The sequence below is a fragment of the Rhinolophus sinicus genome, chromosome 3 (assembly GCF_057876585.1).
Source record: "Rhinolophus sinicus isolate RSI-liver-muscle chromosome 3, RSI-T2T, whole genome shotgun sequence".
Taxonomy (NCBI): Eukaryota; Metazoa; Chordata; class Mammalia; order Chiroptera; family Rhinolophidae; genus Rhinolophus; species Rhinolophus sinicus.
Window position 1 is genome coordinate 201,486,127 of NC_142503.1, and position 12,286 is coordinate 201,498,412.

A 12,286-nucleotide genomic window follows, 5' to 3' on the forward strand; every position below is an offset into this window, starting at 1 on the left:
CAGGGGGTGGGGCGCCCCCTGAGGTCACTGCCGCGGTCCCCTCCCATCAGTACGCCACCGCCTCACTCCTCGCAGCCCCGGAGGACACAAGCCGCCTCCTGCACAAATCAGGGCGCGGCCCCCTTCCCAGGGGAGGGTACCCCTCCGCGCCGGCCGCAGGGGGCGCTGCTCCCCTCCACTCTGCTCACGGGTTGGGCTGCCAGGCAACAAATGCTCCCAGGCGCAGCCTGTGTGCCCAGCCTCGCGCTGGCGCAGGGGTCGCCAGGCCACACACACTCGAGGAACGCCGAGGCTGGGGTCCGAGCTTGGGCGGGGGCAATAAAGGACGGTGCTGCGCGCTCAAAAGGACAAGGTGACGGCCACCCAAAGAGTCTTCTGCTGTCCTGGTCGCCGAGCCCCCATGTCCCACCATGTTGCACCCCCCTCCACGTGGTCAACACCTCCCATCCACCAGGCTGGTGATCGCCTTGGCGGTCGGGGATCACCATATGTTCTACAGGGGTCTTCTGTCCCCTCCCCCACAATAACAGGGCCGTCTTCTTGCCCCTGGCTCCTCCAGCAAATTTCCCCCGGCCCTGGGCTGGGTGCTGGGAGCACAGGTCCTTGCCTGGAGCTAGTCACTGCCATAGTTGGTAGAAAGAGGGGGACGCTGGTTCAGGGGCTGGGGGCATGGCAGAAGGAACTCAGTACAGACACTGCCCTCTACCACTAGGGTGTGTGGGAGGTACTGCCCAAGGGGCCAAAGCAGTGGGAATGAATGCCACCACCCCACCCCCGCCCCCAGTTTCACAGCTCCTTCAGGACCCAGGCCTCAGGAAGAGCTGGGTACCCCTGAAGGGATGGGCCTTCTGTGCTCGTTCCAAAGGCTCATTGCACCTGAGCCCACTGTAGGCTGGGAAGGGGCAGGACACAAGCCAGGCACCTGTACACACAGAGCCCCCACCAAATAAGGGCCTTTGAGCTGTGTTCAGGGCCCCACTTTCGTCCTGCAGGGGCAGGGCGTTCACTGTGCAGACCCTTTCCTTTGCTCTGGCCTGGGGCTGGATGCTTGAGGTACCTGGGTACTTGAGGCCCGAGGAGGAGAGAGGAGCCCTTCAGTTCCAGGGGTCCAGGGCTATATCCCTACCCATACCCACTGCACCACACTCAACCAAGCAGTGAACAAGGCAGACAGCCCCTGCCCATCCTGGTCAGCGGTGGACAGAGGACTTAGATAAATAACGTAGAGTGACAAACAAAAACCAAAACCAGGGAGAGCACCTGCTAAGACAGAGGGCAGGCAAAGGTCAGCCAGGTGAGCAGGTGGGATTGCACATGCAAAGGCCCTGGGGCCAAGGGAGCCTGGCCCCAGTGACGGCCTGAGAGAGACTCAGTGGCCAAGGCAGAAGGGGTGAGGAGCATAGGTGAGGCTGGGGTGGGGGTGGGGGGGTTTGGGTGTGAGCACCAGGCTGAGCTGGGCCTCCCCAACTAGAGTCTTCCTGCTAAGACCAACGGGAAGTCACGGAAAGCAGCTGAGCCGGGTTGGGCTCCACGTTTGCGACTTACATTTTCACAAAGATCCCTGGCTGCGGGGGAGGGGCAGGGAGGCCATAAGAGGCCACTACCATAGTGCGAGAGGGGCCCAGTGGCCAGCTGGGGCCTGAGGATGGGGGAATTCCAGTGTAAAAGAACAGCCCCCTGTGGGCCCCTCCCTCACCCAGCTCTGAAGCTTCCTGCTCCCAGCCAGTGTTGGGAGGAAAGACAGCTCAGGCTGCCCACAGGGCTTGCTGTGCTGCCCGGTTCAGAGCTGCTGCGCTCTAGCTGAGGCTTTCTCTGCTGGGAGGCACCAGTGACAGACCTCAGTCCATCTCAAGATTCCAGCTCAACCGGGCGGGGATGCAGCCTCCCTGGGGCCTGCCCTGCCTCAGGGTACAGAGAGCCCCCGCCTGCTCTGCAAAGCTGGGGAGACAGGAGCCTGCCCCATCTGCCTCCCTCCAGGCCCTTTGGGAGTGAGACCTGGGTCCCCCTGGCCAGGGCACCTGGGCAAGCATCAGGGCAGTACCCAGGGTCAGCAGACACAGGACACCTCCCTGTGGGGCAGGCCCCCTGCCTCCCTGCCTAGGGTGCGACCCTGCAGGACACAGAAACCTTCCCTCCTGCTCTCCATCCCCTTTCCCCTCCTGCCTGCACCTAATAGTGCCCAGGAAGGTGTCCACTTCAGGGGAGGGATGGGCACTGGAGGCTGCTGGGGGACAAAGACCCTTTCCTCCTGGGGTGCCCCCTGCTGGGGTTTCTGCAGCCTTGGGCCAGAGGGCTTGACATCCAGCGGGAGTCAAGAGCTCCTGCCTCCACCTTGTCCTGCCAGTCTCTTCCAGGAAGGCCCCCATCATTTTTCTGGGGCCCACTGGGCCACAACACCCGTCTCCCAGTTCTACCCGCCCCCTAGCCTGAGGGCTCCCACTCTGAGTCCCCCAGAACAAGGGGCTCTCCCAGCATTCTCTGAGGTGGGTGCTCAGCTTGTGCTGAACACAATGTGGGGGGTTGGGAGCCACTTAGCCTTGCCCGGGGGATTCAGGACCAGGCTGGGGTGCAGGCTGCCCAAGGTTTGGACGGAGCCGGCTGGACTCAGGAGTGAGCTGTGCTTCCGCCCCGTGTTCTATGGTGCTAAATATAGCGGCCAGGGAGGGGAGTTTCCGGTTACAGCCCCCCCACCCCCACCCCCGTGCCGGGAAATCGATGCCAGTTCCATTAGGCTCAGCAGCAGTGCCTGCTGACCTGCCAGAGCAGAGGGGGCTGGATGGCACCCAAGTCCAGGGACCCTGTGCCCCACCCCTGCCCTGCCAGTTCAGAGCCCGGTCCACTCCCTGGGGCAGAGAGAGCCCCCAGCCCCACCCTGTACCCGCCAGTCTGGGCCAGAGGGCCAGTGGAGCTCTAGGGCTGGGCATCAGGCAGGCTGCAAAGGGGGCTGGTGGGTAGGGGGGCACCTGCCCTGGGCCTCGTGCTCAGATGAGTGGGGCTTGGGGCAGCCTGCTGGGGCCTCCTCTGGACAGGGTGGAGCTGAGCTGCTCAGGCCCCCACTGCAACCCGGCCCCGGCCAGCCCCTTGGACACACTGCTTGCCCGAGGGCCCCTCCCCAACAGCATGGCACACACCTGGCTGGGCTCCCAGGAGGCCCCACCTGGGTGGCAGCCGGCATTTGCATACAGGTGATGCTGTTTGGGTGAGTCGCTTGGGCACAGCTTCCTCAGGGTGGCCTGGAATGCCAGGTCCAGGAGCTGTGTGCACTGCACCACTCTGGCCAGACTCGGCCACAAGCATTCCCCGGACCCACAGGAAAGGAGGGACCTGGGTGCCCCTCCATGCATGCTCACAAAAAGCACCTGCCTACCTGCCTGCCTGGGGTCAGCCTGAGGAGCACAGGAGGGTGGTGGACCTCGCCCTCAGGAGGTCGCCCCACCTGACAATGGGGTCTCAGCAGGAGCCAGAGGCAGTGTGCCCTGCCTCCAAGTCCTCTGCCTTTGCAGCCCAGAGCCCAGTACTGAGGGGCACTGGGGCAGAGCACTAAGCCCGGTTCACAGAAAAGCCCCTGGCCACTCTGGCTAACAGTCCCCGCATGGCTGTGCAGGCAGCACCCGCTGGATACTTTGCCCTCCCCAGGGTCAGGAGGCCATGACCCAGGCTGCCCCCAACCTGTCCTCAAAGGCAATACCCATGGGGCTGACCAGAGGGTCAGGTCATGACCCTCATAAAGGGTCAGGTTGGGCCCCCATCCCTGACTGGCTGACCATGGTGACCAGCACCCACTCCCCACAGTGGACTCCAGCCTGCCCGTTGCATATGGAGCAGGCTGGGTGCCTGGCTGAGCCGAGCCCTCCTGTGAATCCAAGCGCTCAAGGCTGATGGACGGCAGCCCGATCCCCATGACAGGCAGGGGCTTCAGGGCCACACACGGGCTGGCAGGCAGAAGAGATTGTACCGCAGACCCAGGGCCACCAGCCCAGCCGTCAGGGTAGGGACCTCACTGCCCCAGGGGCAGGGAGCGTGCACCCTCCGGGTGTGCAGCCTGTAGTTCTGTCCACACCCCCTCCCGCCGGAGGCTGGCACAGCCGTCACCCAGTGGCCCTAGCTCACTCCGTGTCCTGGAGCCCAGTGGGCCCATCCGCAGGCCCCCCAAGCACTTCGCCTGGCCTGGCCCATCCCCACTGCTCCTGGCCCTAGGTGGCACAGCCACAGTGGCACACTTCTGCTGCCGAGAGCCCACCGTCTCACCTCCCACCACCCACCCTGGTCACAGCTTGGAGCCAGTGCACACAGGCTGGAGCTACAGCAGCTTTTATTGGGTCTGCAGGGTGGGTGGCCAGGACTGGCCTCGGTCCAGATCCTCGGGAGACTCAATGGAGACTCAGGCCAGGGGCCACGCAGCTGAGGAACCATGAGACACCAAAGATAACGCCGAGCGTCTTGGGGATATCCGGGTTGTCCGCAAAGGCCTGGGCGCCATCCAGGGGCAGGTGTGTGACCTCTATGAGCTCTCCCTCCTCCGCCAGGCCTCCGCCCGGGCCGTCCCGCTGGGCATCTGTCACTTCTGCATAGAACATGGTCTGGCTGGAGCCGGTCACTCCCACGCCAGACCTGTGGGTTGAGACAGCATCTGCTGAGCCACCGTGTAGGCCCCGCTGGCCACCACCACCTTTCCCAAAGCCCTGTCCGCTCTGCGCGTTCAGCCCTCTGGCGAGCAGGATGCCCCCCACCTGTAGACAGGCTGGCCTTGAAGACAGAACAAGTGCCATGCTGTGAGGGACCATGTGGCCAGGCCTGTGGGCTGCCTGGAGGAGCTGACCATGGTCCCAACCAAAGCCAGCCAGGAAACAGGGCCCTCAGTCATACAGCCCTGGGAGCTGGACTCTGCGAGGACGCTGAGCCCCAGACGCCCTGACTGCAGCCTACAGAGACCCTGAGCGGCGGGCCCAGTTTCCCTGGTAGCAGACCGCTGACCCACCACAGCCATGAGGCTGTGGGTGGTTGGAGCCGGTCAGTGTCTGGCAGGCTGTCTGCAGCAGACCCTGGTGCAGGCTCCTCCCTGCCCCTCTGCTTTACGGGGCCCTCAGTCAGGGCCTCCTACCCCATGGTGGCCTGAACCCGCAGTCCCCTCCAGGCATCCAGGGCTCCAGGCTGGCTGCAAGTGGGGACGTGCTGGCAGCCTGTGCGGTCTGTGCCTGTGACAGCTCTCTACACTGCCACTTGCAGGATGCCAGGCTGGGGACAGCCGGGGCCAAGGCAGCCCAGGCAAGAGGCCAGGGCTCAGGTAGAGGTGGGGTAGAGTGGCGGCGAGGTCCCCAAGGCCAAGCCCATTGGTCCTTGGCAGCAGTGATGTGTAAGACAGCTCCCTCCTCAGTAGGTGGTGGCCAGAAGGGGATGCTGGCCCCCAGGAGGGACTCGGGCACTCAGGCAGAAGGCAGTGGCCCAGACTGGCACTAGTGGAGGACAAGAGTGAACAGCCGCGGTGGCTGCTGGCTAAGAGGACAGGTTAGCAGGTCCCAGAACAGGGGAGGAAGGGCCAGGCAAGGTGTGCAGGTTAGAAGGAATCAGGGGGCATCTGAGACGACCAGGGAGTGCGGGAGGCCTCGGTCAGCCCAGGCTAGCTGAGGCCAGCCGGAGGCCTGCATGGTGGAGGCCGCCCTTGGAGATGCACCCCACACACACGGCAGGGAGCAGAACTGAGGGGCTTCCACTTTCCACCCCCCAGGAGGGGACCCCACTCAGACTGACCTCGCCCAGCTGCTTCCTGCGCCCTCCGGCCCCTTATCTCCCTCAGACCCTTCCTGAGGGCCCATTTCCGCCGGCGGCCAAGCCTGCACCTTTGATGGAAATGCCGTCTGTGGGGTTTCCAGTCCCAGTTTCCGCAGGCTTCTGAAGGAGACGGCGTGACCTTTGGCCCAGCCCAAGAAGACTGTGCTGGGCCAGGCTAGGCACTGCCACTCCTGCCTCACTCAATCACGTCCTTAGCCTGGGCCTCGTCACCCGTGCCTGGGGCCATGGAGAGGAAGCCATGGGCCTTGCTACAGGGCTGCATGAGCTCTGCTGTCTGTCCAACCCAGACAGGCCTCAGAGACAGCTGACCTGACCTCCCCTCCAGTCCTGCCTCCCCACAGCAACCCCTCCAGTCCTGCCGCCCCACAGCAACCCCTCCAGTCCTGCCTCCCCACAGCAACCCCTCGATTCCAAAACACAAGTCTGAGCAGGCTGCCCCCTGCCCACAACCCTCATTGGCTCCCCAGCCCCCTCAGGACCAGGTCATAGCCGAGGCCTTGTCTGTGGAGCCAGTGCAGCGGCACCTCCGGCCCCCTTGTCAAGTACCTCTGCCGAGCAACCCCTCTGCCAGGACTCTACCAGGCTCATTCCTCAGGGGCAGCCCCTCTTTACCTGCCTCCCAGTCTTCCAGGGCAGGTCCTTGAGTCTCTGCGTCCCCAGCAGGCTCAGAGACCAAGGAGCCACTGGCCGCCACACGGAGGACACCGACAGAACACTGAGGCCCCTCACACCAGGATGTGCAAGCTTTTGGCATGAAAAGCCCACATTTAACACGGAGGGTCCTCTGGCTTACCTTCTTCCTGGGCCTGGGAGTCCACTCCAACCCCAGGCCAGGAGACACCCTGACGAGGCCCTGGGGGCTGCTGAACCAGGGGGCCCGGGGCCCAACACTGAATGGCCCCTGCACTGGGCTGAAAAGGGACAGAACCTCTGCCCTCTGGGGAAGGCCCTGTACAGCACTCAGCGTGCAGGACTCTGAGGCCCTCAGGACCTGTCACAGCATCCCCAGGTGGGCTTTGCCCCAACATCCTATTCTGGAAAGATGGCCCCAGCTGCGGGCCTCATGGGGAGTGTGCAGCAGGGGCGCCTGGGCTTTGGTGGAGGCAGGCCCTGAAGTCCAGGGTCCAGGTCACACCTCTCCCCCATCCCCTGGAGTGCTGGGGCCCCTCCCAGCTCAGAGCTCAGCCTTTCCCTCATTCCTGAGCCCCTGTCAGGGCAGATCTGTGACTCACCCACACCCCCAACGCCGCCTGGTGCTTAATCCCACAGGAAGTAGAGGCATCTGTCAGCAGCAGCTGCCACCAGAGCCTGCCCCATAGGGCTAGGGGCCGCAGGGTGGGGGCACGGGCCCAGCATACTCCCCAACAGCTTCAAGAACCCTGGGTCCCAGCCCGGATCACGATCTGGGCGTGTTCCGTCCCACCTTCCCCCAACTCCATGCTGAAAACAGGAGTCACCCTGCTTGCACACCCCTGGGAACGGAGTGCTCACCGCCTCCAAGCAGCCTGGCCAGCCCCTGGGCAGTGCTGACAGCAGGACGCTCTTCCCCAGCCTGGCAGGCAGGTGGGCCCAGCCCCACTCACTTGTAGGTGGCCACCCGGCGCAAGTCGGACGGGGCCAGGCGGTAGCCGCACTCCTCCCAAGCCTCCCTGCAGGCCACTTCCTCCAGCGAGAGCCCAGGCTGGTCCACAAGGCCGGCGCACAGCTCGTACGTCACCCCCACAGAGCCGGGCAGTGCCCCCGGCAGCACCTGTGGCCTGTCCTGGTCCATGGCTGCCAGGGACCCTGGGAAGTGGCGCTCCACCTCGCTGGCATACACAGCTAGTTGGGGGGAGGGCAGAGCACAGTCACAGCCATGTGGTGGCCCCGTCCATGTGACCCACTGTAGGCCAGACCCCCTCACCGAAGCTCAGTTCTCCCGGGAGGCCCCTTTCCCTGTGCCCCCCTCTGGCTGGCCTCACCTGGCCGGAACTGCTTCACCAACACCAGGCTCCTCTGAGAAGAGTTGAACAGGAGAATGGTCACACTGCAAGGGGCAGGGGGGACAGAGCTCAGCACAGAAGCAACCCCTTCACCTCACCTCCTTGGGGTCCCTGTTCCCGGCATGCCTGGCCCACCTCCTCTCCCCAGCAGCCCAGGAAAACTGGGCCCCCTGCTCAGCTGGAGAGACTAAGGTCCAGGTAGGGCCAGAGCTTGCCAGAGGCACACAGTCAGGCTAGGACTCACGCCTACCGTACGCCAGCTGGCAGAACAGGCAGCATGGTGGGGAAGGACACGTTGGGCAAGTTGCAGGCTGGGTGACTGAAGTGACATGTGCTGATGGGCACGCTACTGGAACCATACCCCAACGCTTGGGGGCGAGGGCCCCCAGACGGTCTTTCCCAGGTCCAAGAGGGCCTGCCCACTGCCATGGTCTAAGTGGACCCAGCCATGGGGTGGCCCCTCGGACAAGGGAAAGTGAGAGTGGGGATATGTATGGAGGGGCACAGAATGCAGAGGCAGTGTGCGGTTCCATGCCCTGGCTCCCAGAATCCCCATGGGCATCAGAGAGGTCCAGGCTGGGCCCTCACCTGTCATGTGTCTTCATGAAGTCCCACGACTTCTGAGTGCCATTCTGAAAGAGGGAAGGTGGCAATTAGGGTGGCTGCCAGCATGGGTGGAGGTACTCCGGGGAGCTGAGATGGCTAGACAGACCCACCAGGGAGGCTCACTCCCAGCCTCAGCCCATCAGAGACAGAGGAACTCCCTGCAAGTCGGGGATGGGAAGCAGCCTGGGTTGGGCAGGGAGGTCAGGAGGCCTGATATTCTGAGGGTGAGGCGGAAAAGCAGGACAAGGGGAAGGCAGGCATCCCAGGCAGGCATGCACACCACCCAGCACAGTTTAAGTACAAGGAGCTGCACAGATGTATGCTGTCACCAAGTGTGGGAAGGACCATGGGCATGGAGGAGGGGCTGGCATGCCATATCCTCACAGTCAGGGCAGGTAGGGTCCCAAGAGGGCAGAGCAGAGACCAGGTTTCCATTGCTAAAGGTCCCTCTGGCCACTAGACAAAGAAAGATAAGAAGGCAGGAGGGAGGCCGGCCTCCTGAGAGCACACCGGCACCAGAAATAGCTGGGGGATGGGGTGCCGACCTAGGTGGGAGTGCACACTACAGGACACAGGGGTTCAATGACAGTGACTGGACACTCTGACATCCCCTTCCCTGGCCCAGTCTCTGTCTTGGACTGTCTCGCATGCATCCTGTGGTCCTGCTGTTCTGTCACTTCCCTCCCCCCCACCGGGGTCACTGCATCCCAACAGGCTCCCAGAGCGCTGAGCAGCATTCAGTGTATGAGAGGCAGTGTGGGGCAGGGGCCTGGGCCCAGCCCGCTGTGGCAGGCAGAACGGACACCAGTGGGGTTCTGCAGGCAGGGTAGGAGGGGCCCAGAATCTTGCCAGCTGGACACCATTAGTTGAAGCAGGCATCCATCCTGGAGGCCAGAGCAGGCAGTGGCCATTCTACCCAGCCCCTCCCCCTCCCCAGGGGGTCTCTGCAGATGGGGCTGAACCTGGGGCGCTGCCCTGTGGCTGCCCATCAGCAGCCCCTCAGTCAGCCCAGACGCTCTGGTGAACTGCTGGCCCCACCTGTGGGGTCTGTCCAGGCCACAAAGTGGACCCGAGCCCCAGAGACCCAGAAAGTGCAGCCAGAGCTACAGAAGAGGACGCTGAGAGACAGCCTTTGTGAGGACCTCCTGGAGGAGGTGACACCCCACCAGGCCCCACAGAAATGAGGGAAGGGTATTCTAGACAGGGGACCTCACAGGCAGAGGCCCACATGCTGGTCTGAGCTTAGCCAGGAGGCATAGGCGTCCTGGAGGGCAGCCTTGGTTTCTAGGGCCAGGGAGGGCCGATGTCCTGTGTTGTGCAGGCTGGGCTGCCCAGGAGGCTGTTCGCAGGTACTGCCCCAGAGGCAAGCCCAGGCCTGTCTGCAATCCGGCCACCCTGGGGCCAGCCACCCACCCAGGACAGGCTCCAAGGAAGGCCTGCCCCAGTGTGCCAAATGCATGCTGTGCCCCTACCTCTCTCAGGGTAACTGTCATGCATGCAGTTCTCACAGACCCTCGCGGTTCAAGATCAAAGCATCCATCAGACCCTTAGGTCCAGCCAAGGAGAGGTGCAGGGCAAGGTCAGAGAGGCCTGCTGAGGCCCAGTCAGCCCCTCCCACAGGACCCACCAGCTTGTGGCCCCAGGCCTGGCTCATCTTTCAGAGGCCTGGGAGGGAGGGGCAGGACTGGAGCGAACACAGTCCTCCCCCCTCAGTGCCATGGGGGTGCCCTGCGTCTGGTCAGTCTATCTGTCCACCAGATCCCCCCTGGCAGGGTGGCTGCACTGCCAGCCCAGTGTCCCCTGGCACCTGACGGAATGCTGGCCTGGCCCTCTAGCTTGTGCCCACCACAGCCTGCTGCCTGCATGGCTCAGTGCTCGTCACCCATCAGTGCAGCCGGGCCTGAAGGTGTCCACCAAGAATGCAGGCCTGCACAGGAAGTGGGGGTGCGCTACAACCATGGGCCCAGCAGGTATGTGCTTGGCCCATCCTGTGCCCACTTGCTGCTGCCCAGAGCCCCAGGCCCTTGGGGGCCATGCTGCCACAATCAGGCATCCTGCCCTAGGCCAACCCCAGGGAGACGGGCAGGACCTCCATGTCCCACACTGATTCCCAACTGGCCCCCACTCCTGCCCCAGGCCAGTACTGCCAACCTGGGTGCGTCATGGGGAAAGTGGGGGTGCAATAGCCTCTCTCAGGCTGGGAACCAGGAGGGCCTCACAAGGGTGGTGAGAGGAAGGGGCCGGGAGAGGACAGGGTGCCTGTCCTGCCTGAGCCGGCAGAAGGGCAGTCTTCATCCAGCAGGAGGCAGCGGTGCTGGGGGACGCCAACCCGACAGCGGATGGCGGACAGATGTGAAGGAGGAAGGCGGCCAGGGCTCGGTGAACCCCGGATAAGGGCAGAGGGAGGCAGAGGCCACTCATTCACCCCTGGTGACAATACCACGTGCCGGGGGCCAGGGGACACAGCATCCTGTCCCAGGAACAGGGTCCTGTTCTCCCTGAAGGACCACTCCCTGGGAGGCAGCCTGCGAGTGGGGCAGGTGGAGACTCTAAGGCGCTGCCCTGGGGAGGGCGCCCACCTGGAGAGGCTCTCCAGTGCTCACCCAGCTCCATCTCGGGCCTCCTCCCTCCCCGCCTCCTCTCGCCACCCAGATCCCAGCGGAGCCCAATAAGTCCCATCGCAACAAGGGTCGGAGCCCAGCAAAGCCTCCTTGGAGGGATGAGGGACGTCCCCGAGGTGTCCCTGCCGGAGCCCCTCCCGACCGAGGCGCTCACGCGGTCTAGGAACCCGGACCCCTTCGCAGAGCCCGGGAACCCGGCGAAGTTCCGGGATGTGGGCGGGTCGCTGGGCCTGTGGGAGGAGCGGCGGGACAGGTCTCAGGGCTGTGGGCGGGGCTCCGGGCCACGGGAGGGACGGGCGGAAGGCGCCCACGGGGCGGCCTCACCTGGCGGTAGTGCAGCGTGAGCGGCCGCAGGTAGGGTGAGGATGCGCAGCGGCCCACAGCCACCCCCTCGATGCGCTCCATGGCTGCGCGTGAGGCCGCCCGGGCTGGGGCGGACGCGGCAGGGTCCACTCCGCACTCCTGCAGGCCGGCGCGTGACGCGGCTCTGGGCATGCCCAGTGCGCGCGGGGCGGGGCGGGGCGGGGCGGGGCGGACTCCCCAGCCGGGCTGGCGGGCAGTGCGTGCAGGTGGCACCTGCGGGAGGCCCCGCGCAGATTGAGCACTCGCGGGCGGGGACTTGCCGAGGGTGCGGATCAGGGGGGACTGGAATGGACGGGTCCAAGGGGCGATCGCCGATGCTCCTGGACTTGGGCCGTCTTGGTCCGGGAGAGTTGCTCTTGGAGGTGCAGTTCTGCAGGTGATGAGCCGAGCGGATGCCTCTTCCACGGGTCGACCACAACCCCGGGATGGAGTCGTCCAGAGGAGGGCGCAGGCCACAAGGAAGGAGAGACTGTGCTCTGAAGAGAGAAATCTGGCGGTCAGGGCTGCGTAGCGGAGCCAGTGACAGGAGGAACGGAGAGGACATTGGAAGCGGTGTGCAGGGGTCACTGGGCGCGCGGGGTGAGGCAGTGTGGACACCTCTAGAGAGACTCATGGCTGGGGAGAAGGTTCTGGAAGAAGGGCAAGGTGAGAGGAGCAGGAGTGGGGAAGGGACAGGAACAAGGGCCTAGGCAGAGCCAGGCCTTCCCCTCCAGGTTCCCGGGGTGGGGGAGCTGACCTGCACTGCACCAGACGGTCCACCTGCCCAAGTGGGAGGAGCTGCTAGTCCCAGTCTTTAGGGCTGTTCCTCCAAGGAGCCCCTCCCCGCTGACACCCCTCCCAGGCTGTGGAAGGGCCCTGTCCTTCCTTGGGTGTGGACCCTGAGGACCCCCTCCAAAGTGACCACTGCCTCCCCAGGGGCAGGTA

The 12,286-nt window shown here is 64.5% G+C and overlaps 1 protein-coding gene across 7 annotated transcripts; it reads right to left on the reverse strand.

Annotated features, from left to right (window-relative positions):
- Positions 1-4,086: 4,086 nt before the first annotated feature.
- Positions 4,087-11,504, reverse strand: NUDT14 (nudix hydrolase 14). 7 transcript variants are annotated; one of them, XM_074326773.2, is made up of 6 exons: positions 11,324-11,504; positions 8,361-8,404; positions 7,752-7,816; positions 7,374-7,611; positions 5,749-5,889; positions 4,087-4,564 (listed from the first exon to the last, which is right to left on the reverse strand). In XM_074326773.2, the coding sequence occupies exons 1-6, from the start codon at positions 11,492-11,494 to the stop codon at positions 4,102-4,104; spliced, it is 1,122 nt and encodes a 373-aa protein (XP_074182874.2). In that variant the 5' UTR covers positions 11,495-11,504; the 3' UTR covers positions 4,087-4,101. The 7 variants fall into 7 exon arrangements, with proteins under 7 accessions (XP_074182874.2, XP_074182875.2, XP_074182876.2 ...); XM_074326774.2 differs by lacking the exon at positions 11,324-11,504 and adding an exon at positions 8,763-11,139; XM_074326777.2 differs by having other exon boundaries at positions 4,296-4,564; positions 5,749-5,837; positions 11,324-11,501.
- Between the last annotated feature and the right edge of the window lie 782 nt (positions 11,505-12,286).

Bases quoted from the DNA above. Each gene is read 5' to 3' on its own strand.
- NUDT14 (XM_074326773.2), bottom strand. From the start codon at position 11,494: ATGCCCAGAGCCGCGTCACGCGCCGGCCTGCAGGAGTGCGGAGTGGAC. The intron at 7,612-7,751 runs GTGAGGCCAGCC...CCCCCCAACTAG, and splicing joins GGTGAAGCAGTTCCGGCCAG to CTGTGTATGCCAGCGAGGTG. The intron at 5,890-7,373 runs GTGAGTGGGGCT...CGTCTCCTTCAG, and splicing joins CGCCGGGTGGCCACCTACAA to AAGCCTGCGGAAACTGGGAC.